Source organism: Vulpes lagopus, chromosome 1, assembly GCF_018345385.1.
Source record: "Vulpes lagopus strain Blue_001 chromosome 1, ASM1834538v1, whole genome shotgun sequence".
Classification (NCBI taxonomy): domain Eukaryota; kingdom Metazoa; phylum Chordata; class Mammalia; order Carnivora; family Canidae; genus Vulpes; species Vulpes lagopus.
In genome coordinates, this window is record NC_054824.1 from 69,291,022 (window position 1) to 69,318,269 (window position 27,248).

Sequence of the window (27,248 nt, forward strand, 5' to 3'; positions counted from 1 at the left end):
TAGCTTACTATATTCCTTTGAGGGGCATTTGCATTTTAATTGGAAATTCCTGAGAATAATACTGAAATCCAGGAACAAGGTTTTAATGCATTTGTGTTAAGATGAGGTGGGGAGTAAGGATGGGTAGGGAACAGAGTTTGAGCAGAGGCAGTCCTTCAGGTGTCACTCTGAGCACCTCATGAACTGGAGCCCAGTTCTACCCTCTTTTCCCTTCAATGCCGAGGTAGGTAGGTGGTGTGTTGATAGATATAGTGAGTGTCTAAGTGCCTGGCCATTGTCATGGGAGCTCTGTGTTGTGTAAATAGTGTGGAAATGTAGACTGGAAGTTGAGATTAGTTAGATTAGTGCTGACAATTGGAAGTACCTCCTTTTCCCAGTGGTACACAAACACTGCCGCCTTGGTAGCTCCAAGAGACAGACACAAATATGTTGAGACTTGCTCATAATGCTGTCCTTTGCACTACTTACTGTCTGGGAATGTTTCAGACATAGACTAGCAGTGCTCAGACTAGGCAGTACGTATCCAGCCCTCCTGTGGGAGATGAAATGTGAGCCTACAGCCTGTAGCTGTGTAGCTGAGCAGTTGACTGGAGCCTGTGCACCTGTCCGGATCCAAGTTGTTTCTTTCTTTTTTTTTTTTTCCAAGTTGTTTCTTAATCCTCAGGACAAATGTGAATTTCTGTCATGCTTGGAAGATGGGTGGAGCTTTAGGAAGGATTTGAATCTAGCACCCCCAAACCTAGGTGTGACCTCCATCGTAGTCTTCCATGTGCATGCTGACAGAAGCCAGGATGTGTCTCCTGGTGTTGGGGCCCTCTGGTCTCATTGCTCCCTGGGACACGCCCAGGGCATTTGCTCTGGGGATCAGAAGCCCACCAGATTTCAGTCCGAGGCACAGTTTGAACCATTTTGAGGTGTCTTCATAAACTGAGTTTGTAAAAGTTGTGCTTTGTCCCCTAGCCTTGTCCCTTGGGAAGCCTAGACCCAAGTGGAGCATACTGATATGGCACATTATTGCTTTCTTTAAGTGACTTGCGTTTGTATTTTGTGCATGCCAGAGGCATGCTCTGGAAGTCATTGGGCAGCTTCAGCCCAACATGCACATCAAGGTGATGGCTCATTTGTATAGCTGTTGCTGTTACATCTCTTTGAAGACTGTTGACTGGCCCTTACTGCTATACTGAAATAGGGTAGCCCAGGAAGAAAAGAGCCATCACACTGCATATAGGAGTGAACTCCTGTGTCTAGTTTGAATGGACAACTTGTTAGAATGAAGACCTCAACACTGTGGCACATGTTGAGTTACTATTAACTGAACTCCAGACTTTATTTAGATTTTTTAAAAAATATGGACTGCTTCATGAATTTGCATATCATCCTTGTGCAGGGGCCATGCTAATGTCTATAACATTCTAGTTTTCGTGGACGTATTGCTGAAGTGAGCATAGACTTTCTTTAGATTTTATCTTTCTTTAGATTTTATTTCATCGTTCCACTCATGACTTTCTGTTCCCAGCATCTGGTCTGTGGCACCACATGACATGTAGTTGTCTTGGCTTTAGTCTCTTGACCTGTGACAGTTTCTCAGAGTCTTTTCCAGAAAGTTTTCATGACCCATGACTGTTCGGAGGAATAATGGCAGGTATCCTTCATAACATACCCCAATTTGAGCTTCTCTGATGTTTTCCTCAATTTATTTAGACTAATGTTATAGATTTGGGGAATACTACAGAGATGAAGTACCTTACCAGGGGGCACCTGATATATACATAACATCACTGGTGATATTAACATGGGTCACTTGATTAAATTGTTTGTTGCCAGTTTCTCCATTGTAAAGTTACTGTTTTTCTCTTTCCCTATTCTTTTTTTTAAAATATTTATTCATGAGAGACACAGAGAGAGAGGCAGAGACATAGGCAGAGGGAAAAGCAGGCTCCCTGAAAGGAGCCCGATGCAGGACTCAATCTTGAAGGGAGCCCAAGGCAGACGCTCAACCGCTGAACCACCAGGCGTCTCTCTCTTTCCCTGTTCTGTTCCTTGGAAGCAAATCACTAAGTCTGTCCACATTCAATATGGATTGGGGGATATATAGAATTAAACTCCATCTTGTAGAAGGGGAAGTAACTACATACATTATTTGGAGTTCTTATGTAAAGAAATTTATCTCTACTTACCCATTAAGTCATTTATTTCTATCACTATGGACTCATGTGTATCTAATATCTATTTTATATTATGAGTTATAATCCAGTACTATGTTATTTTATTGCCTAAATTGTTCCAGCTTTGGCCAGAAGGAGCTCTTTCAGGTTGCACCTGTATCCCTGTGACATACTTCTATCCTTTGTTTTTTTAAACACTTTCTTAGTTTCTGATATTACAAAGATATTCCAGGCTCATCTTATATTTTCCATGTCTTAGCCCAGAATCAGCCATTTCTCTTTTTCTATTAGCGAATGCTATTCAGAAACCACTGGGCACTGGATATGTTCAGTACTACTGGGCTGTTATTACTTCTAGGCCTTCTCAGCAGACAGAGCTAGGTCATGTGTGTATACATCCTAACCTCTGTAAACAGACATATCTATCATTGTTTCTGTGTTTCCTCATCTGTATATATATTAAGATAAACATGAGTTTATATTTCTGTCTCTGACTTTAATCCGGTACCACAGAGTTCATTTTAGAATGTTCCTTTCTTGATCATCTGTAATATCCTTCTTCAACAATAAGAAACCTTGCTCTCCCACATTTCACAATTCATTTACTTATTCAACTCCAGTTAACATGTACCCATGCTATGCATGTATTATAACCCATAACCCTACAAGGAACAAACTTACCAGTTCGAATATTGTACTGATTTTTTTTATTATCATGTGATTTGATCTGTGATGCCAGCCTTTAGACATATGCAATGTTTCTAACATTCCTACCATAATCTGAGATGTCTTTTTACATCAGTATGGTTCCTTAAGATTATGGAGTTGGGCTTCAAGTAAAGTATTTTCCTCTTTTTTTTTTTTTAAACATGGGGCTTGAACTCATAACTCTGAGATCAGGACCTAAGCTGAGATCAAGAGTTGGATGCCCAACTGACTGAGCCATTCAGGCACTCCAAAATACTTTCCTTTTGCTCTGCATTTCTAATAAATCTAAACTAAAGAAGTACAAAGTTTGTGTACTCTCGTTAGTAATTGATCATACATTTCTACAAAAGGAAGTTTATACTTATTATTAAAGTTATATACTTATTAAAGGTTTTATATGTAAAAGGGACAAGCTGAATGAAACTATTTATAGTACCATTTATCTCCAAAGTCCTGGCTCAGATTCTTTTTGTAAAACACCTTAAGGCAAGACATTCTAAAATCAGTTTCTCCATTGGCTTTACTAACCCATAAACGTATAGGCTTGGCACTTGATTCTACTTTATTGACTACTTCTCTAGGACATCCTGTTGGCTCATTCTTGTTATTGGTACCAAAAATCATACATGTTTGTTGGTAAAGATATTATGGCCTGGGAAATGGGACTGACTTAATATAGCTGTAGTTCCCTGAGTTCTTGGATTCCCAAGTTCCTGTTGAGAAATAAGTATGAGTTGGAAAAGCTATTCTGAGAGTTGAGTGTTCTTAGTCATCAGTGCAAGTTGGCGTTTAACTTGAAGACTGATCTCGGGTCCATCATTTCTGTGTCCAGACCTCGAATCCTGTATCTAGAAGGTGTAGCCTTTCATTCGATGACCCCTACGATTCCTTCCATCACAAGTAGTAAAATACATGGCTGGCAGTTCTTACCTCAGTAAGTAAGGCATTCTGGCAAGAATCGGATGGTCAGCCTCTCTGAAACAAGCTTATTTGGTCCATTTTGATCACCTTTTTCTCTTTAGCACACGCTCATTCTCACACATTCTGCATGGGACAAACACATTTTGACACGTGAGGGCTGGGGATCCCTGGGTGGCTCAGTGGCTTAGCACCTGCCTTTGGCCCAGGGCGTGATCCTGGAGTCCCGGGATCGAGTCCCACGTCGGGCTCCTGGCATGAAGCCTGCCTCTCCCTCCTCCTGTGTCTGCCTCTCTCTCTCTCTCTCTCTCTCTCTCTCTCTCTCTCATTCTCTCTCTCTCTATCATGAATAAATAAATAAATAAATAAATCTTAAAAAAAAAAAACATGAGGGCTGGTAGTGCTTATTTCGATGGCTTAGATTATACCATGTAGAAGGTGTATTTTGCTGTTCATAATGACCCATCATGGTAATAATAACTTGGGAGGATCAGAGCTGGAGTGTTCATTGTTGGATGTTTATAAATCAGTGGTTTCTTAAATGACCCTCTCTTTATAGCTACAGTGTAAAATCTGTGAACAGTACGGAAGAATAGCCACAGTAAAGAGAGTGCAGTGGCTTACGTATGATATGGCCCAATGAGTTATACGAAAGAAGTTTTAGTTCTTAAAGCCAGGGGAGAAGATGTCATTAGTCTTATATACTGGTAATAGTCTTCAGAAGACTATCTTTTCTCTGCTTGTAAGCATTTAGTTTCCTGAGCAAAATGAAGGAAGTGTATGACCTGTAACTGAGTATGTGAAACATATCATGTGCTTAAAAGAACTTTGGAAAATAGATGGGTGATAGAGAAGTAGTACGAATTAATGTACTGTAAGGGCATATCTGTTTGAGAAAAACAAAAAATAAAGTGAAGAAATGTTGGCTTTGGTTAGAAAGATAGGCTAGGAAAGCATGGAATGAATCTTCCTTAGCTGCCTGCCATTGAATTGTTTTTTAAGGCCTACGTCATGTTGGTTTATGAGATTGACTTAAGAGCTCTGAATGAAGGTCCTCTGACCTAGCACCATCCCATATTTCCAAATGAAGTGGCATGCTGCATATCCTGTGTTAATCAACAGATTGAACTTTTCTGGCACAAGTTTACATGAGGATTCACATTTGCCTTAATGAAAAATTGTGTCTGGAATGGATTCCCATTCCTAGGAGTCCTGCTAGTGCAGCTAGTGGCTGCAGAGGTGCTAATTCCAGAAGTGAACAGCAGATGTCACTGCATCTCTGCTTACTACAGTTCTGGCTCCTTAGCTGGGTTCTGGCTCCTAGCTGTTTAATGAAGCTCCCAAACCACCTAATGCAAATGGGGTATTTATGGCCTTCATCAGACACGGAACCCAGATTGAAAATTGAGATTAAGCACAGCCCAAGAGTGTTTTCCCCAGTTTCTTTCACTATTCCTTTTAGTATTGGGGCAGGGGGTTTCCTATTCTTAATATTACCTGAATTTCTGTGTGAGTAACTAATGGAATTTATTAGCCTTTTTGTATCAACCATTTAGCAGTTATTCAGGAGCTTTGGATAACTTTTCACATTTGCTTCAGCTGGATTCATACTTAAAAGCTTCTTGGCCTTTCTGTAGCTTGCTTTTTAAAGGCCTTCCTAGCAGGAAAGTTGATGTCACTGTTCTCTAAATTGAGGTACAGAACATCAAAGGGAACTCTTTACTCTTCTATTTGAACCCTTTGCTTTGGCAGTTGAGGAAATAACTGAATTATGACCAAAAAGTCCTCTTTTTAAAACACATCCTTATGGTTTCAGTGTAGATGGTAAGGCTTCTCTATATGACAAAGGCAAAGTTGGTGTTAAATTGGATTATTTTAGAAAGTCTGGGCATACTGAATTTTTGGTATCTTTTGATCACATAGATCATTAGAAAAAGAAAACACCCCAAGTGATATTTGTCTTAATATACTCATGGTTAATGCTGGTTTACACGTGTGTCCTGGTGGTCATTATTACTAGCTCCCCTCTTTACTCTCAGTTGTCCTATTTGGACAGTATGTTGTCATTCTAAATTGCTCAAAGAAGTAGAGAGGAGGTAGTTGGTAAGTTGCAATTTTAGTAATTATAAGCATTTTTTGGCTCAAGAATTATGCCTGCCCTGAGTTTTCTATTTTTTTTTTTTTAAGATTGTTTTAAAATGAATTTATTCAAGGGAGAGAGAGTGAGACAGAGAGAGAGAGAGAGCACAGGGCGGGGGAGAAGGGGAGAGGGAGAAGGAGAAGCAGACACCTCACTGAGCAGGGAGCTCAACACAGAGCTCAATCCCTGGACCCCAGGATGAAGTGGAAGGCAGACACTTAACTGACTGAGCCACTCAGGCACCTCTGCCCTGAGTTTTCTAGTTACATACATTCAAACCAAAGCAAAACCACGAGCTTATAATTCTGAGTTTTTAGGTTTCTATCTATAGATCATTGTTCTCTGGAACAGTGATATCCAAATATGGCTGTGCATCAGGATCAACTGGTAACCTTTTAACAGATACTTTCACAGGTCTTACCATAGACCTATACTGAATGTGTACTGGAGTTTGAATGTGATATTATCAAAAATGTAGAAATGCATGCAATGCAAATGTACTGGACTACTTTGTCAGCCAGCTTTTAAAGGACATTCCTTCCTAAGATTTGGGTGGCTTTGAGAGGCATTTTGGAGTAATGGTGGTGGCTGCTTTGGGTCTTGAAGGAATGCCTATCACTGACATGAATTGCCCTTTTGTTTCAGATGTCATCTGGGTGATTCTCAGTGTGGAGGTGGGTGGACTTTTAGGAGTAACGCAGCAGCTGTCATCTTTTGAAACGGAGTTCAACACACAGCCACATCGCAAGGTAGAAGGAAACTTCAACCCGTTTGCCTCTCCCCAAAAGAACCGACAATCAGATGAAAACAACTTAAAAGACCCTGGGGGTTCCGGGTTCGACTCGATCAGCAAAAACACATGGGCTCCTGCTCCTGACCAAACCGAGCAAGATGAGAATAGACTCTCACAGAACTCTGTAAATCTGTCCCCCAGCAGTCACGCAAACAACTTATCAGTAGTGACTTACAGTAAGGTAGGTGCCCTCGGAGAAGAGGAGAAGGGGTAGGTGGTGGGCCTTGGGATTTGTGATACCCTTTCATGGCAAACCTAGAAGCCTAGAATGTTCTTTAAGACTGCTTAGCTCTCCTGCCAACAGCAACAATACAAAAACCTACCCCTTCTCCCCTCCCCCTCCCCCATCTTCATGTCCTGTGGATTACTTTATCCACATTTATAATTTACTGCTGTCTCTCTGCTCTGGTTTGGGTGTTGAAAGAACAAAGTTTTTTACATTTAGCATTTAAAAAAATAAAGTCAAAATATCACCAACTGTCCTTCCAGTGTAAATGTATACTAAACCTAGACCACATGCCTTTGGAATCTCTTCCTGCTTTGTTGTTTTTGTTTATGTTTTTACTTTGGCTTTGGGTGGGGCTTTCATTTTTCCAAGGAACAAAGACAAACTCAATTATATATCTAAATATTGTTGTTGGGCTTTCGCTTTATTTACCTTATTTGCATGTCTTCTTGTTGATGTATTTTCAGTCTATTACGGCCTGTCTACCTCCTCACCCACAACCCAGAGTGGCCCAAGTGATATTTTGACTTTTTATGTGTGGGGCAGTAAGTGAGAGAATTGTTGAGTTCACCATGAATTTAAATATTTTGGTAGTTCTGAGACACTCTTCTCTGTGTTTGATTTATTGATCTGCTTCTCCTTGCTAGCTGATTAAACAGTGTCTTCTACCCTCTGCTAAGGTGATGATGGTTCTTGGTTGTTGGTTTTGGTTGGTTGAGTAAAGCCTTGATGCTGAGCACTCACAGTTACAGATGTTTCATATGGTACGGGCCTGTGAGCATTCCTTTTCATTCTTCTCTGGTTAACAATGCTGTGTATTAGGCCTAGCACCCCACCCTATACAATCATATAACTGTTAAGTCTGCCCTTGCATCATGTTGGGATTTACCCTCAAATTTTGAAAAATAAGATTGATGTTTATTTGAGGACAAATTGTCTGTTATAAGAATGGTATTTTTCTGACTAATGCTTTATATATGGTTCAGATCAAGAGGCAAATTAAGAAAAGAAACCTGGTGATGTGAATCCTATTTCTCCACACATTCTAGTTAGTAAGAGAGACTTCATTCAGTAGTGGTGTGACAGAGGATTAATTTTTTTTGTTGTTTGAATGGTTGTCATAAAGGATTCTGTGGAGTCATGTTAGTTGCACAGGATATAAGAGAAGTCAATTGGCAAGACAGTAAAATGCCTGTATTTGAGTCAAGACTTCATATTGTAACACTATAATAAAAGGTTTTTCCTCTAAGCTACTATTTCTCCAGATTTTCCTCCTTAAATTTAACCCTCCAGAGTATAACCATTCCAGGTAGTTAAGTGAGCCAAGCCCTAGGGTAAGCATGTCCTGTTAGAATTGGAATTTGCAGTTGAATTCAATGGGAAGATGAGAGTCAGAGGAAGCAAAATGAGTTGCTTTGGTGCTTTGTATAATAGAAGCCCCTCTCCCAGTTGTGAGTTACTTGGATCAGTAGTTCCTGTGGTTTAAGGAGGCGGCTGTTCTTGGCCACAGCACTGCACTCATCGTCCTAAGTTGTGAACCTGTTGTTTGCCACTCCTTTAGGGACTGATGCCTTTTCGCCAATTGGTGATTGCCCAGGCCTAGGGGGTGGGAGCTAGGGTGGGATTGGCAGGGGGTCGGAGTGGATTACCTACCAGCCTTAGTTGAGGTCCTACCATGTTGTCTTTTTTTTTTTTTTCTTTGAAGGACTGGGCTATGGTGAGGGTAGAGACTATTGAGATTTCTTGAGGTTGATGAGGTTGATGAATTCATGGTATGTCGCCTTTTTTTTTTTTTCATGAACTCTGTAGGATCATTTAGAAGTAATATTTGCAAGAACCACAGAGAAAAGGTTCTCATTGGAGATGATATTCAAGAAGACTATTGGCTATAATGCATTGAGAATGTGGCACTTAAGTCCCAAAGAAAAACTGGAGCCTCCCTTGTTTCTTTCTCTCTTTTTTTCCTTCCTTCCTTAAAGATTGATTGATTGATTGATTGATTGATTGATTGATTTTTAAGGTTAAGGGAAGGGCAGAGGAGAGGAGGAAGAGAAACAAGCAGACCTCCGTTCTCACTGAGCAGGGAGCCAGTGTAGGGCTCAGTCTCATGACCCTGAGATCATGACCTGAGCTGAAATCAAAAGTCAGTCACTTAACTGACTGCACCACTCAGGCACCCTTCTTGTTTCTTAATTTAAGGAGAATCTTATTCAGAATGCATTTATGTGTGCATCTAGCAATTTCTCTGAAAGGATTTCTGGTTAAAGTTGAGTCAGCTCCACCTCTTAAGGCAGTAAGAGAACAGGGTAGGGTATAGACAGACATCACTAAGTATTTATTAACACATCTGTGCACATTTTAGATCAGTGTACATTGTTCAGATGGAGACTTGAAGAATAAAAGAACTTACCCCTATCAACTAGCAGCTTACAGTGCAGTAGGGGAGATGAAATATGCATACAGCAATTAGGAAACAATTTAGTTAATAAGTATGGAGAGACAAAAACAGTCAAAATGTGCAGTTTGTGTGTATGGCTGTGGATTAAAGTTAGGGCAGAGAGGAAGAAGAGATTGAGTTGGTCTTTTCAAAGGATAGATTTGGAAAGAGGAAGGACAGTGGAGAACACTTCAAGTGCTGAGGGCAGAATGACTAAGAGACATGTTCTCAGGAGATGTGGGTGACAGAGATGGGTTCAGTTTGCGGTGCTTTTCTTTGAGAAGCAGTGGATGAAATAGTCATAAATGGCTTTTAAATGAATTGAGACTGTACTTAAATGGATATCTTAAAGCAGAGCTTATTCATAATGCTAAACATTTGTGTTTGGCTTGAGAATACAGATTTATTTTTATTTGTTTGTTTGACACAGAGCACAAGCAGGGGGGAGCTGCAGGCAGAGGGGGAGGGAGAAACAGACTCTCTGCTGAGCAGGGAGCCTGATGCAGGCTGCATCCCAGGACCCTGGGATTATGACCCAAGCCGAAGGCGAAGGCAGACACTTAACTGACTGAGCCACCCAGGCACCCCCAGATTTATTTATTTTTGAAGGCAGGCATGCTTGAGTCAGCTCAAGAGTATGCTTGACACAGTGATGAGATCGGGTATACCAAAGTTGTGTTTTAACTATTCCTGTATGGCAAGTGTGTTGCCATGTACTTTACATGTTTGATCTCATTTTTTTGGACAAGGAAACAAAGCTCCAAGGGATTCAGTAACTTGCTCAATATTACATAGCTATTGAGAGGCAGAGTTGGAATTCCAATCCAAGGTGCCACATTATTAAAATGTAGTATTAGTAGGTAAACCTGGGCTCTCCCTAGATCCTCCTTTTGGGCTGGAGGCTGTATTTGGTTAAAGCATTTACTGAGTTGATGATCGGTATCATCAAAGAGTGAAAAAAAGCAGAGTTGAAATAAGATCAGTGGCTCTAATGTAAACTGAAAATTACCTGTGGCATCTTCTTTTTGAAGAGTTCCCTTGCTTGTCTTTAAAGTAGTTTTCCTGGTTAATAAAAATAAGAACTTGGGGTGCAAAACCTTTGTGGTGTTTATAATGATTAGCACCCTTTGGTTTATTAAATGAGTGGAAAGAATGAAGGGAGCCTCTGGGCTTTAGAGTTGGGTTGTGTGTTTGCAGTTCACCCCAGGTGCCACCTTTATTGGATGGGGAGGAGGAGTACCTGATGCCCCCATGTCAGGGATCAGAGTAAACAGTAGATTTGACTTACTCTAAAATTCCCTGCTTCCCATTAAGGCTGGGAAAGAACATGATGCTCTTGGAAGCCCATGACCACAACTATAATAGATACGGTTTCCTACTGCCTCCATAGTTACAGTTTAACTTGGTGAGGTTGGTAGGATGAAATGAAAAGATTGCTTCATGCACCTGCTCTAGGAGGGCTGCATAGGTATGTCATCATAATGACACATATGGCAGTGCCAGGAACTGGACACCCCAGGAGCCCTTCCCCAGCTGTACTTGAATAATCATAAGCTCTCTGGACTCAGTGCTCCATGTCTGGGGGGAAGCTCTGGGTGGGAATGCCAGCTCTAGTTCCATCCCACAACCCAGAAGGCCTGGCCCCTCCCTGTGTGAGAGCTGTCAAAGAGAGTCAGAAAAGTAAGTATATGCTGACCTCCTCCAAATATTCATAAATCTGACTCCTTGCTTTTTGTTAGAAATTAGCTGGCCTCATTGCTCAATTGTGGCTGACCTGTCCCATGTGAACAGTGAGATCAAGTATTGATGAAGGTTAGGTGCTGTTATAGTGAACCCTTTCTGTGTGATTAGCTCAAGAGCCTCTGAGGACAAACAGTCACAGTAGGATAGGTGCTTACTCTGTTGACTCAAGGCTAGTGTTGCCATGCATTCTAGCTCTCTGACTCATCTCTGGAGGCCAGGATAGCTTCTGTTTGTACAGTGTGAGAATAGTTTAAAAAAAAAAAATTTATAGAGGTGTGGAAGGAGAAAATTCCTGTTAAAATTAGATGGCTTTTCCCCCTTATTTGCCAGTAATTTCTTTAATATTTAAATGTTTTCTAAGAAGGCTTTCTTACAGAGGAAAAGCATGCCAAACAGTCTGATGCAGGACAGATGGTAATAGGCGTGTGGCTGTCAAAAACCAAGGGGCTGTTCTTAAGGAAGGCCAAATGCTTCACTTCCTTTCTCTTAAAAAAGTAAAAATTTACACTGAGGGAGCTGAAAAGAATCCCAGATTCATTTATTTTGTTACTTGGCCTATGGCTCTTATTTTGTGTTTGTTCTTACTTTAAAAAATGTTTGGAGCTGGTATATGTCATATACTCCTCCTTTAAACTGGATTACAGTCTGAGCCACTGTTATTACTTCCGCCAAGTGCTGGTTCAGAAGGAGAAACTTGTTATTATCTTTGTGGGGAGGTTCATCGTGCTCCTCCAGTGTCAGCCACTGCCGAGCGCCATCTGCCCTGCCTGCCCACATTCCCACCTGCTTCTCTTCCTATCTCTCTCTGACAGCCAACCTTTAGTATGTTTTGGCTCTGGAGATAGAGCAGGAGTCAGTCTGCTTTTATTACATCGGAAGTCAGCTCTCTCTAGATCTGCTACAATCTATGTTGACTAAGGCATAGAGGAGTTATTTTCCCTCCATTTAGGTGAGAGTTTAGAAATCTTAGTAGAGGTTGCCTGGGGAGGTTTGGAAAAGGCAAATCTTTTGCTATGTGGGCCTGAGGATATAAGGGTGATGGATCTTATTATCTATTTTGAAGTAGCCAGTTTAACATAATAATAGGGGGTGAGTTTGGGGTGGCATAATGGAATTGGGTTCAACATTTGCCCAGAGCAGAGGGCCCTGAATTTGACCAGAAGGCAGGTTGTTGGTGTCTGTAGCTGGGATAATTGGTTTTGTGAGGGAGTAGAGGGCAGTGTGACCTTCCCACTGCCATGGGACTTGAGTTTTCGCTCTCAGATGCCTACCCTTTTGCGAAAGGTTTAAAGATGATTCAGAGAGAAACTAGAAGGAAAACTTGAGTCACTTGATATTTTATCCAGTTTTTGTTTTCTTTTGGCAGGGGACAGGTAGCAAAAGCACAGGACACTCAGGTAAAGGCCAATCAGAATGCCGTAATTAGAACTATAAAACTACCATTTATTGAGCACTTACTATGTCCAGGCACTGTGCTGAGAACTTTTTAAATTTAATTTTTATTGTTAAAATTATCAGTGTATATAGTTTAAAGAGCCAAGTAGTTCTACAAAGTTTATTACAAAAACACTAGTCGCCTCCCTTCCTCCCCACCCCCAGCATTTGCTCCTCAGAGGCAGCAGGCTCAATGTTTGATATGCATTACTTCATGTAGTGCACACAACAGTACCATGGTTCAGGGATTGCTCTCTTCCCTCCTTTGCAGTTGCAGAGACTTGAAGTACACAGGTTCCATGATTTGCTCAAGGTCATGCAGCTAGGAAATGGTAAAACTAGGATCTGAACAAAAGCAATTGTCTTTGACTCTTGAGCCTGCTTTCTTAACAGTGTACTGCATTCATAAATCATAAATAGTGTTTAAGTACATATTCTTACCAGTTTAGCTAACAGCTGTGGGTTAGGAGAGAATGCTTTCTATACTATAGTGCTACGTTTCAAATGAGGATCAAGCCAGTTATTAACTAAATATTATGTGACTTCTCTACTACTAAACCCTCTCCCCTCACAAGCTCTTATGGAAACTGTAGAAACCAGTTTTTCTCTCTAGCCTCCCAAAGAAAAAGATTCCCTAGACCCTCCATAGTTACTTGGGTTTAGATCTTTGCTGACATTGAAATTTCCATTAAATCACTCTTGTGACGACAACATCTGTACCGTCTTGAAGCCACAAAACCTGTCTGTATTCCTCTATTATGGCCAAAAGATATAGTCTCTGAAGTTTTACTTTTCTGGAATGAATTTAAAATCTCTTTTTGAACATGCTTATTCCCTTTAAAGTCAGATTTTATTTCTGTAAAAGCTATCTAGAGAAAGCATATTTTAGGCAAAGGGATAGCCAGTACACACCCTGAGGTTGAAGTTTACCTGGTTTGTTTAAGGAACAGAGTGGAGGTGAAGGAGAGTAGAGAAATATGAAGTCAGAGGATGGAAACTAGATCGTTGGGGGGGGGCTTTGTGGGCCCTTCCAAAGCTTTGGGCTTTCTCTCTGAGGAGCAGAGGAAACCATTAAAGGGTTTTGAGCAGAGGGGTGATAAATAAACCCCTTGCCTTTGGAAGGGGGTTGTAAAAGACAGTGGAGTAAAGATGACACCAAGGTTTTTGGTCTAAGCAACTAAAAGGATGGAGTTGCTATCGAGGGAAAGGGAAAAGACTATGGTAGAAATGGGGAGAAGTCAGGAGGTCCATTTGAGGCACATTGGAGATTTCTTTAAATATCCAAATGGAGATGTCAAGTGGGCTGTTGTATATCCAGGTTGCATTTAAAGTTTAGGAGAAAGGTCTGGGTGGAGATACAAATCTGAGAATTGTGACATACGGATTATATGTAATGCTATGAGACTGGCTGCAGTCCACTAAGTGATGAGTGTAGAGCAGGATTTCTCAGCTGAAGTACTAAGACTATTGACATTTTAGGCCAGATCTGTCTTGAGGTGGGGAGTGGGAGAGGGTGTCTAAATGCATTGTAAGATGTTTAGCAGCATTCCTGGCCTTTACCCAGTCCCAGTACATGGCAGTAGTACCTTCCCAACTCCAAGTGTAACAACCAAAAATATCTCCAAACATTGTCAACTGTCCCTTGGGCAGGAAGATGACAAAATCTCCCTACTTGTGAATCATTGGTACAGGTAGAAAAGAGGTCCAAAGACCGGACTGGGCTTAATACTGTCTAACATTTAAACAAACCACTTCATGTTATTCAAAGCACATTTACTGTACTTATTCTCAATTTGTAACAGTCTCGTGACTTCTGTAGTTACACCCTTCATTTGACAAAATAGGGAAGTTGTAAGTGACTTGTTCACCCTCACATAGCAGATTAGGGGTGGGGCATGGGCTGGAACCCAGGAACCCAGTTTGAGTCTAGTGTTCTTCTAGACCACACTATGATGAAGTTTGCTGGCAGAAGCAAAGACCATTGGTTGTTCACTGAAAGTAGTCTACACTTACTGTCAGGTCGTAGGGACTTTCCCGTTCATCTTTTGGAGCCCCAAAAGAATTTATGACCAGGGAGGAAGCAGTGCAAAACTGAGGAACCTGTCCTGTTCATTGCCCAATTAGTACATTCTGTACCAGAAGGGAATTGTCAGGAAACTCTGGTTTAATGATATTACCATGACTCTCTTTTGAAAACCCAGAGGAGCCAGGAAAGTCCTCCCAGCCTTGCTGGTGTTTGTATTGGCATGGGTCATGTGTGCATTTTAAAAATAAATTAAGCAAACACTATGAGCCTTAGAAAATGTCTTTTGTTGTTTGTAAAGTTACTGTCTGACTGAAAATAAAAAGTATCTCCAGGAACTCTCCCCTTTGTCCCTCAAGAGCTTCAAAGTTGTTCAGCTCCATTTTATTTGCTTTGGGGCTCTGAGCATTGTTTTAAACTGGTTTGATGCTGGGCAGTCTTGTAGCTGAAATGCAGCCAGTGTTCCCAGGATTGCCAGAATATTTTATTTTGGTTATGAGGGTGCTTTTTCTTTCCTATGTTCTGAATTTAGCATTTTAATTTCTGATGGAAGTTCTCAAAGTAGGACTAGTGAAATCACAAGTTCAAACAGATAAGCGAAATTCAGAAGTGTGAGAAATTTCCCCTTGGTGTGTTCTCAGCTAAGTCTGCTGTAACTGTGTTCTAGCAGGACAGGTGGGGAATTCAAGGTTAGAAGCTGGGAGCTGTTGGACTTCAGGGGAAATGGGGGCTTCCTTAGAGTTCAGCTGCAAGGGAGGTTTTTTCCAAAGCTTTGGACACATCCACTTGCAAGGCCTGAGAATCTTGAGCTTTTTGCTGTGATTTCATTGCCCAAAGACCAATTAAAACTGCTTTATACAGAGAGATAGCTTTGATACTATTTAGTTCATAAATGAGGCCTCCGGTGCTCAACCCATGCTAATCCTTATCTTCAAAGAATTTACTGTCTGATTACATACATGTGACTAGCTCATGGGAAAGAGTAACAGCTAGTAAAGGAGTATATTGAGTTCCAGTTGACTTTTAAGTAAGTGTTCATATGAATTTTGAGGACGGAGAAGGCACTGGTACCTTGGTACTTGTTAGGTTCAAACTGAATTGGAGGGAAGAGGAATCACACGTAGGAAGGCCCAGAGGCATCCACAGGTGGTGTGTGTTCACGGGACACCGGCCAGCCTGCTACAGAGTACGGTGTGCTTAAAGAGGGTGGGGCGAATTTTGAAGGAAGACCTTTGAAAGCCAAGCAAAGGAGAGCCAATTGTTTAATGTGGAAAGAAGCAGAATAACAGCAACACTCTTGAGCAGGATCGTGGCAAGATGACAGCAAGTATGGCTGAATGAGACCAAGGAGAGACCATTTGTTCTCCTACCTCAGTTAGCCAGACACTGGAGGGTGGCAAGTGATTCTGTGAATTAATTGTAAAAGAGGTGGGAGACTGCAGTAGCCTGTAAGGAAGGGTATAGTCGACAGAAGGTTACAGAAATTTGGAAGGAAATTCTAAGAGGAAATGGGACCAGCCACCTCCCCCAGTGCTACAGCAGAATCCCCGCAGTGCAGCCAGCACCAATGGTGACAGGGCTAGGAACTTGAGTAAGCTTCTCTCTCCCTTTGGGTGCCCTCCCCAGTGAGACTCCTGTCAGTTCTTTCTTCCTGTTTAGGAAGTTCCTCCACCCTAGGAGGTGACCATGAGAAAGCTCTCTGTGCTAGCCCCCCACCTGGATTCTAACACACCTGCTATTACATGGGATTTGGCAGCTAGAATTCCAAATTGTAAATAACTTTTTCTGAAGTCTTTACTGAAAGGGAAAGTCAAACCCAGCCAGTGTTCTTCATCTCCTTGTTTTAGAACTATAAATTATATGTTTAATTCACAATCTTGTTTGAGTTTTATTCTTTATGGTGATTTTCTTGAGTTGCCACACGGTAGGGTAGGTGAATGCTCTGAGAGTTGCCTTTGGCCATAGGGAGCTCTAGATAGATAGGAGGAAGACTGGAGGGAGGATGGGAAGAGGGATGATGAAGAGAGGAAGAATAAGAGTTGCATGATGAGGGGCACCTGGGTGGCTCAGTCATTGAACCTCTGCCTTTGGCTCAGGTCCTGATCCTAGGATCCTGGGGTCAAGTCCCATATCAGGCTCCTCGCAGGAAGCCTGCTTCTCCCTCTATGTCTCTGTCTCTCTGTGTCTCTCATGAATGAATAATAAAATATTTTTTTAAAAAAAGAGTTGCATGATGAAGGGTTGGATGGATGGGTAGAGGGAGAATGGCTGGATAGATGACCAGGTCCCCAGCAGGATTGTAGAAGTTAGTTAAGAGCAACAGAAAAACTATTACAGAGATAAGTATAAAAAATTGGTTTTGCAGGGCTTTTAAAAAAAAATCACACTTCGACTGAGTCAAGCTTTGAGCAGCTTTGGCACAAGCAGAAGGCTGTGAACTGAGCCTGCCCCATGATCAGCCCTCATGCATAAAAATAGGTTTATTTTCTTTCCTTTGGCTGGTTCTCATACTCATCCTCAGCCAGTGCATCAAATATATCTTTGAAATTTTGAGGACTGTCACATGAAAGTGGCTTGAACACCAGTGTGAAAGCATCTACAGAAGTACCCCTCCTGCTCACGTGGCCCTGCTCTTCCAGTAGGAAACCTCCTGGAGCAGTCAGCCGCCATTGAGGGAAGGGTCCTGGTTTGAATTTTCTTGAGAGAGTCCTCATTACTCTGCCCATTATTCCAATAGAGACTTTATTTCTAATTAATAAGAGAAGAACAGGTTTGATCAGGGCTTGGTCAGTCAAGCCAGCCTTGTGAGCAGGGCCCCACCACACCATGTTTGCAGTACAGGATCAGGACAGAACTTAGTACTAAATCTTGTATTCTTCTGTGTTTGCATTCAGTGTAGTTAGTGATACAAAAGGAGCACTAGGCAGATGCAGCGCTGACCAGGACTGGCTCAGGCAGTAAGGCGGAGGAGGGCTCTCCTGGTGTTATCTGATGCTGCCATCAGTATACACCGGGAGAGCATGTTATTTCATAGCCCTGCAGCATACGCTCCTTTTGTTAATGTGCGTGAACCTTTTTATTTATTTAAATCACAAATAAAAGCAAAATAAAGACAGGTATGTGAAAGTGTCCATGTTGTGGTGCTTTATCTACACAACTAACTTCCAAATAGAAAAGGTGTACCCAAAAAAAAAAAAGAAAAGAAAAAAAAAAGAAAAGGTGTACCCCAAAAAACCCTTGTAAGACACAGCTTTGTTTCAGTAGGTTTTTCAGCCTCCTTTTTTTCTCCCTGGAATGTTAAAAACCAAATGGCTCATCAGTGCAGAGTAGTTCACCGTCATTCACTCATTTGTGTTACTGCTATTTGAGACTTACTGTATGCAAGGCATAAAGAATAGGTAGAAGCAGGTTCCACCCTCTTCAAGGGCAACTTACTCTCCTCATAGCCCCATACTTCCTACTGTTGAAAATTGATGAGGAAACTTTTTAAAAATAGTCCAGCTGAAACCGAACTCCTTCCTATCTTTTTAGTACTTTAACATACAGTTAATGTTTTCTCTGAGTGACAATTTTTAGTACTCTTCAAAAAGTTACTTTGATTTCTCTGTATTTTAAGAGAACTTTTGCAGGTGCACACTCACATAAGATTAGTGATAACTAGATCACTGGCTGAGAGTGACTCTGCTAATCCACAGGGGGCAACTATAAACTATTGTGAAAAATCACAGATTATTTTTAGGTTTGTTTGAGAACAGATCACAAGTACTGGATCTTAAACTGTCTTTTTTAGGAGATTGTGGTAAATGGGACTGAGTTATGTTTTGTCCATAAATGTTGTCTTCTAAAAATATTTAAAAATATTTTAGAATTTTAGCTAAGTTATGGCTCTCAGTAGTTTTTCCATCATGGAAGTTCAGTTCGGGACCTGGTCCAACTACTGTGATGATTCAGCTGGCCTGAGGCCAAGGTCTTTTTCCCAGACACCAAGGAACAGAGAGGCACCTCTGTCTTAGCTGGTGGGTATGGAGCTTCTGTGCTTTAAGAGAGCTTGCCTGCCCTGGAGCCAAGTAGAATTTAGGTCCCCAGGGCTCATAGCTACTGCAGCTGTGCAGTGAAGGGCTTAGGGAAGGCTGAAGCACACAGGCAGCACCTCAGTCCCCGTGGACCTAAAGGCTGTCTCTCCTTTGCCAGGAAAACTTTCCTGTCCCCTCAACAGATGTAGCCTTTGAAAGCCTTGAAAACTGCAACTCAAATAGGCCCTGGGGAACTGGCCTTTAGACTTGGAGTCAGATACAGGACTTCTTTTCAGGGTTTGATTATTCATACCCTCTCTTAGCATGGATAAATCCAGCCTTGCTGTTGGTCTCTGTGTGATGAGGAGTGATTCCTCAGAGAGAGAAGGGCAGCCTTCTGCACCAGACTCCTGAGCTTTGCAACCATGCTGATGGCCACAACTTTCACTTGAGTTGGTTTAATTCAGGGCTCTGTACTAACTACCACCTGATGCCTCTGTCCCTGTTTTTCTTATTAGTAGAGTCACAGCTGTTTTAGGAGAGGTGTCAGTTGAAGCCAGTTTCTTGTTCCTCTGGATGGAGGTTGAAGAGTTGCTAGGCCCAGAAGAGAATGAACGTTATCTCTATTACCAAACCCTGCTTTTAGGCTGGGGTTGGAGACATCAGCCACTAAAACCTATTACACTGGGCCTTGGAACTCCAGTGGAACCTGAAATGTGGATGGGCCTCCTGTTTCAAATATACCTCCATCCCACTGCTAGGAAAGGCACTTCCTGCTTAGCCTCCTGCTTGGCCTCCTGCCATTGGATGCCCTGAACAAGCTGTTCTTGGAATCTCTGCCAGGCTTTTCCTCCACCACTAGTAATGCATTGCCTGTGTTCTGTGATCCATCTGTGACACCTATAATCCTGCGTGTGGGGAGTCTAGATGATAAAGTGGTTTTGAAATAGAATTGGTTCCCTCTCCCTTCCTTGATGGTAGTTAATTTGAAGGGTAGGGTGGGTGGGAATAGAGTTTGTTCTTCAAGCCACCTTTCTGCACCAGTAAAACATCAACAACTTCCAATATGCCATTCTCTGGGTGAAAAGGGATTAGGTAGCATTTTTTTCCCCCAAAAGACACAGAACTTCAGCCACCAAGCTAAAGGCCAACAAATCCATAATCTAAGCTAGTTATATACCGCACTGAATGTCCAAGGGCCAAGGCAATCAAACGTGGCAGTCTGAAAATGCTCATCGTGCTTTTGTTCCTCCCTCTGCTGGTTGTGCAGGACCCATTCTATTTATCTGTAAAATGGGAATGTGCAACAGCTCCTTAGCAAGGTCACGAACTCCCTTCTCCAAGCATTCCAGGCAAGTCACACGGCTATTGGTTGGATTTTAAGGCCCATGTGAAGTGTGTGGAGCTTTGGTCTGGAAGACCGTTAAATTTAGGGGAAAATATTTCATAGAAAGCAAATGCTGTTTGTCTTTCGGTTTTTCTTTTGTCTGTGCATTTTTTTCCTGCACAGAGACCTTTGAGCATTGTATTGGTTCTAACTCTTGTAGGAATCAAGGTCGTTACTGCCTTCCTTGGATTATTCCAGATGAACAAATACTGGGAAGTACTGAGGACACCTTGTTGTAAGCTTTCTATACTTTCTACTAATGGTGTGTGTGACCTCCAACCAGGCCCTACAGAATGGAGTCTGAGAGCCCCTTGGCTCCCCAGCCCACCCTTGTTAATCAGGTTGTACCATGGTAGCTGAGATGGTTACAGCCTTAGCCTACCTGCTGAAATGTAGTTCACTTGGGGACTGGCAAACATGCGGCCATTTTAAACACCACTGCTCTTACCAGTTATGTGCCCTTGAAGTTGGTCACCTCTCTGAGTTTGGAGATCTTGGTTTGTCTCAGTGAATCTTTGCAAGAATTACAGAGAATATGTTAAAGTGCCCCAGCAGCATCTCGTGTGTAGTTGATGCTCAATCCATGAAGGCCTGTCCATCCTCCAAATTCACCTGGTCAGGATTTTTTGTTCAGTGATAACCACCAAGCAGCTAGAGACATACTCCCGGTCTTTTGAAGCATCATGTAGAGGAGGGGGGAAAAAAGCGAAAGCAATTTCAGTGCCTTCCACTGAAAACACTATAGAAACTTTAATCTCATGTTCCCTATTCTTGTCATCTTTGACATCTGGCCTAAGCATGACCAAAGGGCATCCTTTCTTAAGAGTCCTATTTTTCAGTCTCTTGAGCCAGGCAGTATATTGAGTCAATACTCCTAGAGCTTGAAATCCTGGAAAGATTCAGAGAGGAACCCGAGACCCTCTGAGGGGAAAGGACCTTATGGTCACTTTGTGAGCTGGTGCAAAACTGGGAGTAGAACCCAGATCCCCTCCTCCCAGTTCTGAGCGGCCTACATCCCACAGCAGTGGAAACAGGGAGAGTCTTGCATCTCCAGGCTAACTACCTTCAGAGAGCCCTGCCTCACTTGGGACCTAGGAGACTGTGACCAGATAGATGGTATGACCCCCAGGCACTTGTGTCGCCAGGCCTAAGCAGCTATTTTAAAACTTGGATTTGGAACGGCCAATATTTCTGTGACTCAGAGGTGTCTGACACTCCAGATAGTAGTCTGGGAAATACCTGTCCTCTTTTAGTTATTAATTCAACAAATGTTTATTGGGTACCTCTTGGGCCAGGCATCATGCTAGATGCTGGGGAGATGGAAGCAAACAGGACAAAGTTATACTGAAAAGGATTCTAATCACTGCCAACCCAGCAAGCAGACACTGTTTTCCCTCCTCAAAGAAATATGTCATATTTTAATTTTTTAAATTTATTTTTATTTTTTTAAAAGATTTTTTTTATTCATGAGAGACACAGAGAGAGGCAGAGACACAGACAGAGGGAGAAGCAGGCTCCCTGCGGGGAGCCCAGTGCAGGACTTGATCCCAGGACCCCAAGAGATCATAACCTGAGCCAAAGGCAGATGCTCAACCACTGAGTCACCCTGGTGCCTCTGTGTCATTTTTTTTTTTTTTTAAGACCATCAAATTCTGACTGCCCATATCCCATCAAGCTAATAGGAAATTTCATGTCAGTCATTCTTGTGCCTTCTCACTCTTAGTTATGCCTAGTTTCAGGATTCTCAACCTAGTTGTCAAGCATCAACACTCTCCAGTCATTTGTCACAGTTATGGTTGAGGCATCTGCTCTTTGTACCCCTTTGGTCCATTTGGTCCAAGGGCCCAGCTGCCCATAGGCCACTTTAGAGTGTAGGACCCTAGGGAGGCTGGTCACCAGTTAACTTTTGCCCTCCTAGGTCTTGGCATTGACCAACTCTTTCCAAAGAACATACTCCAGGAGGAGGGTGGGAAGGTGGAGGGAGTCACAGGGCATCCTCCAGCAAGTTCATGCCGCTGCTTTTTGGTGTCGGCACATCTTGGTGTCTCATTCTGAATATAAGGGAAAAGTGAGACTATGAAGCTTTTTCCACCCAAACAGTACTGAAAATAACTTTGGGGATACAGAATAAACCCTATTATCACATGGCAGGGGAGAGGCAGTGTGGGGAGAGCAAAAATCAGACTTGGTTTTAAACCTTGGCTCTGCCTTATTCTACCCATGTGACTTGGAGAGCAGGTCTTTTACTCTCTGCAGTCAGATGGGCCCGAGTTAAATGAGTGTCATAATACTCACCTGACTTTCAGGTAAGGTTTAAAGACAATGTGTGCAAAGCTGCTAGTACCATGCCTGTTATCTACGTGCTTAGACAGTTGCCATTTCTGCTGCAGTGCTGTTGTTGGTATAAGGGGCATTAGCCAGAAGGTTAAGGTGCAGAAAATGGTGCACTGGGATCTTTAGCAGAAAGGTTGAGACGTTGTTGTCACGTTGTTGTCCAGCAGAAAGGAAGGCTTTGTGACCTGGATGGAGGAAAGTTGACACTGATTGATGTAGCAGTTGAAAGATGAGGACTGCCCCCACTGCCTCCCATCTCTTTGGTTGGTGTGATGGAGTGGGAACACTTAAGGGCAGAAATGCTGATATGTGGCCCCTTGAGGTTTTGGGTGGCAAGGACAACCCTCAGGCTTTGTCTGTGCCTTGGGGCTTCCTTCTGGCTCACTGGGGACCATAGATTCTTTAACTTGGTTTAATTGTCAAGTTGTACCTGCTTTGTTTATCATCACTGACTATGTTCACTCTCTTCCAGGGGCTCCACGGGCCTTACCCCTTCGGCCAGTCTTAAACGGACACCGGCAAGAAGAAAAATTAACAAAAGACAGAAGGCCTGACTTTGGGGTGGGGGGGAGGGCAGGGGGTTCCTCTGGATTGCAGACCATACCGCATGGACCCCTGGCTCTGACCCCCCCCCCCCCCAATCCTGGAAGAAGAGGAAGAAGCAAAACAGACTAGTTTTGAGTAAACTCAGTATGCATGTGTGAATGCTGAATCGCAGGAATGGTGTTGAGGCTACTAAGAAGAAACCCATGCAGCCGCCTTGGGTTTTGTTTATTAGGCATCAGTCTAACAAGTCATTAGGTCACTTGGGAAGGAAAACAAAGTTTCAAATGGGGGAAAAAAAAGCCATCTTTTTAAACAAAAATTATTTTGCCTACAGACAGGTTGTAGTTTTGAGCACACGTTAATTTGTTTCCCTCTTTCCCCACTCTTTTTTTCTTTTCTTTTCTTTTTTTTTTTTTTTTTTAAGGTAAGGGATAATAACCCTTTCTAGAATAGCTGCTTGCTCTGGAAGCGATTCAGGTTACAAGCTGGTGTGGCATGTTTGGGGACTCCGTGGGTCTGTGCTACAGGTGGACATCTCCTGTGCCACCTGACTCCGGCAGTCTCTGACCCCATTTGTTTTTAATGGCATCAGCCAATGAGTTATCACCCTTTTCCTCTTCTTTTCTGTTTAATCTTCTGTTGATTTACACCTTTGACATTTGTATTCATCAACCCTGTGGCTTGTTACCATCAGAACCTCTCTGAAGACCAAACTTCCCTGTGTGGCCAGCAGAGGAAGTCTTGAAGACAGATCTTGGGCAACATGGAAGTTTCTGAGGCCGAGAGGTGTCCTTCTGCACACACAACAATTCAGATTGCTTTTTTCCATGTTTCTCTTGGCAGAGAGAAATGCCATCACGCTTACTGCTCTTTTGGATTCTTCATACACAGTGGCTCCCCGTTCGCTCTGGAAACAGTGCCTCTGTATGTGTGTGTGCCACATGCACACACACACACACGAGTGTTGGTGCAGCTCACCAGCAAACATGCGGCAGGCAGGTGGAAAGGTGTCCGGGCTTCTCTGTTGTTAACAAACTCCCTTCCCTTGTTTCCCTCCCATTGTCTTTTGTGCTATTTTCACAGCCTGTTAGTGGAGGCTGAGCTGTTAACATATGAAATTACAGCCCCAGATGGGGAATTGACCATGGGGAAGGGCCACAGTTACTGACTATGTGATTTGGGAGACCACACTTTGATGAAATGAGAGCACCCCCACCCTCAGAAGAATGCTTGGCTCTTGGGAGGTGGTGGGCGAGGGGCAGCCCAGCCAGAGCAGAAGATGATCGGCTGGCTGCCCACTTGGGCAGGTGGCCCCACTGGCATCCTGTGGATCCCAAGCAGATTGAGATGTGGACCTCTCCATGGGATGCTCGAACCAGGCTAGAACAGCTGTCTGCCAAAGATACAAGAATATGCAAAGTCCCTCTTCTCTTTTCTTCTCACCCCCTCCTTCCCTTGAGTCTTGGTTGGTTTGATAGTCGGGGATGTGGATCTAGGGTGCGCTTGCAGGGTCACCTGCCTGTTCTCACACCTCCGTCCACCCCAGGGGTGAGAGACAAGCAGAGAGACCGGGTGATGAGCGGCTGCAAGGGGTCATATAGCCTGGGTGTGGGTGAGGGTCTGCCTGCCTGTCTGTCTCTTGAGTGTCTGAGTTCCAAAAATGTGTGTTGTTTGTTCCTCCTCATCCTCTTCTGAGACTGTTGTTTTTTAAAGCTTGACTGTGGGAGAAAAGCTTGTATGAAGTTCCCCCTTTACCTCCCCACCTCCCAGAAAATAAAAGACAGGATAAGCTTTGGTCCAGTGGAAAAGTGCTGGGTGAAGGTGGGGCCAGCCTGCCAAGGAGAGCAGTGCAGCTGGGTCTGGGGTGAGACTATGGCTCACCCCAAGCAGCTGCTTCCAGTGCACACAAGTGCCCCGCTCCTGAGCAGAGGGAAGTCCCTCTGGGTGCCCAGGCCATCACTGGCCCAAGCCAGGGGCTCACCATGGCTTTTTGTCTGAGGGCCCTCTGAGGCCCAGATTGCCACTACTGTTGGTGCCAACCTCCTGGGACACTGCCACCCTGGAGCCCACAGACACCCCAGCCATTCTCCTGGTTTGATGGCCCTCAAGACAGCACGTCTCCAGCTACTGCTGGCAGGATCATGGGAGGCTTTACATCACCTGGTTTCTTAGCTTCCTCATCAGCCCCACACCAGGTGTCCCTTCCCCACTTCCCAGGAGAGGCTGTCTGGCTTGATTCAGCTGGGGCTTTAGTAGGTCACCATTAGTGAGTCTGGCCCTGCCAGAGGCATCCCACTCCTATCTTGCTTGGAGGCAAGGTGACTGTCCCAAGCACGTTGACTCCCCTCCCAAGAGCAAACCATTTCTGTACACATCCTTGGAGAGGTGAGCTCCTTGCAGAAGGCCAGAGCAAAGCCATGTGGTAGGAGTAAGGGATTCCATGGCTGCCCCAGGACCATTCAGTCCCCTCTCACTAGTCTGAGTTCTGAGCAGTGCCTGGAGCCCCTTCTCCTCCCCTGCCTAGTGTGGTGATAGGAGTGACTCTCTCAGCCCCAGTGTGCTCTGCTCCTCTTGGACTCTTCCCCAAAAGTCAGGCTGCCTCTAGGCAGGACCACCAGTGTCTGGCACCCGTGAGAGGAGGCAGACAGCATCCTTAGGGGCCTGAGCCCAGCGAGGGAGGCAGAGAGACTCAGGCCTGGGAAGAACCTATTGTGTGCATGGAGTGAGGTGTGTGTGGATGTGTGTATGCGTGCATGCCTTTTTTTTCTTTTTGCCATGGGGACAGTTGAATTTGGGGTATTTTTCTACAAGAAACAGCCTTCTCTCCCCCAGTAAGGATTGGCTGTAACCTTAAGCTCATCATAGAACCTCACCAAGACAGCTTGTGTGTGGCTTGAGGATGGCCAAGATGGGATCCCCAAATTCAACCGGAGCCCCAGCAGGAGAGGACGGTGGGGTTGCCAGGGCTCAGAAGTGCAAGCTGATTCCCCACCCCACCCTGCCTTGCCTTTCCTTCATTTCCGTGGTTGAGTGCTGGAGCAGCAGTGGCTGCCCGTCCAACCTGGACAGTGGTGTGTAGCAAGCAGGCTGGGTGGGTGTTTGTGGTGGGGCCTCTTGGTGCCTGGGAGGAGCTGAAGATGGGGAGGTTTTTCCTTACTGTATAAATGAATATTTGTATGATTAAATTAACACACACACACACAAAATCCTGTTTTCATGTGTGTTATTTTTATCGTGCTGTCAACTGCTACTCGCCATGTACTGCTCACCCCCACAGTGACTCTGTGATATGTGCTTTTTAGTCCCTGGGTCTTCTTTTTGCAAATGGGAAAACTGATTAGCCCTGGGGTTATAATTAGATCTACTGCCTTCCTAGTTTCAATGACCAAAATGGTGAGGAAGCTCTTTCCAACGGCCTTTAGGTCCACAGAGTACTGTGCATCTATTGAGCATCTTGCTATCCCCAGCACATAAGCACCAGCCAAGTTAGTGTTGATCTGCCAGCAGGCATTGTTTGGGCATTTATTGTGTGTTGGGTACATAGCACAGGTGTAGGAATAGCACAGGGGAAATGCAGAGCATCACGGGCATCTTCCCTACGGGGGAAAAAAGACAAGGCTTAGTTGAGGAGTCGTCCTCAGTCCTAGCTGGGCCCCTGGCATCCTAGATTTAGATAGAAGAGGGAATGCATCTTCTCTTAAGGTGGTTCCCATGGTGGTTGGGTTATAGTTCTTTGGTGGTCTAGGCACTGCTTCTGGCATATAATGAATTAGTTAAGTTTTTGTGGACTGGCCTGGCAATCTGAGAGTCAGGTAGGGACCATGTTCTAGGCAATTGGCAAACAAGCTTGGAATCTTCCCCCAGTACTTAAAAGTGATTATAGGCCTATGGTTACCTTGTCGTCAGATAGCATGTAAAGCTATTTGATGACTTAACTGGCATGATGGCAAATGGTGGATTCACTGGATCCATCCCTTCATGTTGGTAGCACTTTTAAGAGCTCAGAACTCAAGTTTGTCCTTAGTCACAATCACCCCTGTGGTGAAGAGATGAGATCAGAGAGGGGGTTGCTTGAATCGTACAGGCTCAGACCCATGGCCTTGGCTCCCAGATTCTGGCATTAATTTCACTTAATTGCAGATTCTCAAATTGGCCTTCACCCTTGGCTGGCAAAGCTGTGTGTCCTAAATGATGGTGAGGCCATTTCCCCCTAGACAGCTCAGTGAAGGAACGGGTGGCCCTAGATTCATGAGAGAAATGGGGGTGCCACAACAGAACTGGCCTCTGCTCCAAGGGCCTAAATACAGGACTCGAGGAGTGTCTCTACTTACCCTGATACCAGAGTCCCAGGGTGTGGGCGCCTGGCCCAGAGACCCCAGTG

General features: G+C 43.6%; 1 protein-coding gene and 1 non-coding gene across 3 annotated transcripts in view; one reads left to right on the top strand and one right to left on the bottom strand.

Moving 5' to 3' along the window:
- ILRUN (inflammation and lipid regulator with UBA-like and NBR1-like domains) overlaps positions 1-26,073 on the top strand; it is a 95,210-nt gene extending 69,137 nt beyond the window's left edge. For both annotated transcript variants that reach the window (XM_041751724.1, XM_041751713.1), the window contains 2 exons: positions 6,577-6,905; positions 22,794-26,073. In XM_041751724.1, the coding sequence (XP_041607658.1) occupies positions 6,577-6,905; positions 22,794-22,829 (365 nt within the window). In that variant the 3' untranslated portion in view covers positions 22,830-26,073. The remainder of the gene's footprint in view (positions 1-6,576; positions 6,906-22,793) is intronic.
- LOC121475097 lies at positions 1,343-1,450 on the bottom strand. The gene has a single exon (XR_005983620.1). It is a non-coding gene; the product is annotated as a U6 spliceosomal RNA (small nuclear RNA).
- Positions 26,074-27,248: the final 1,175 nt, after the last annotated feature.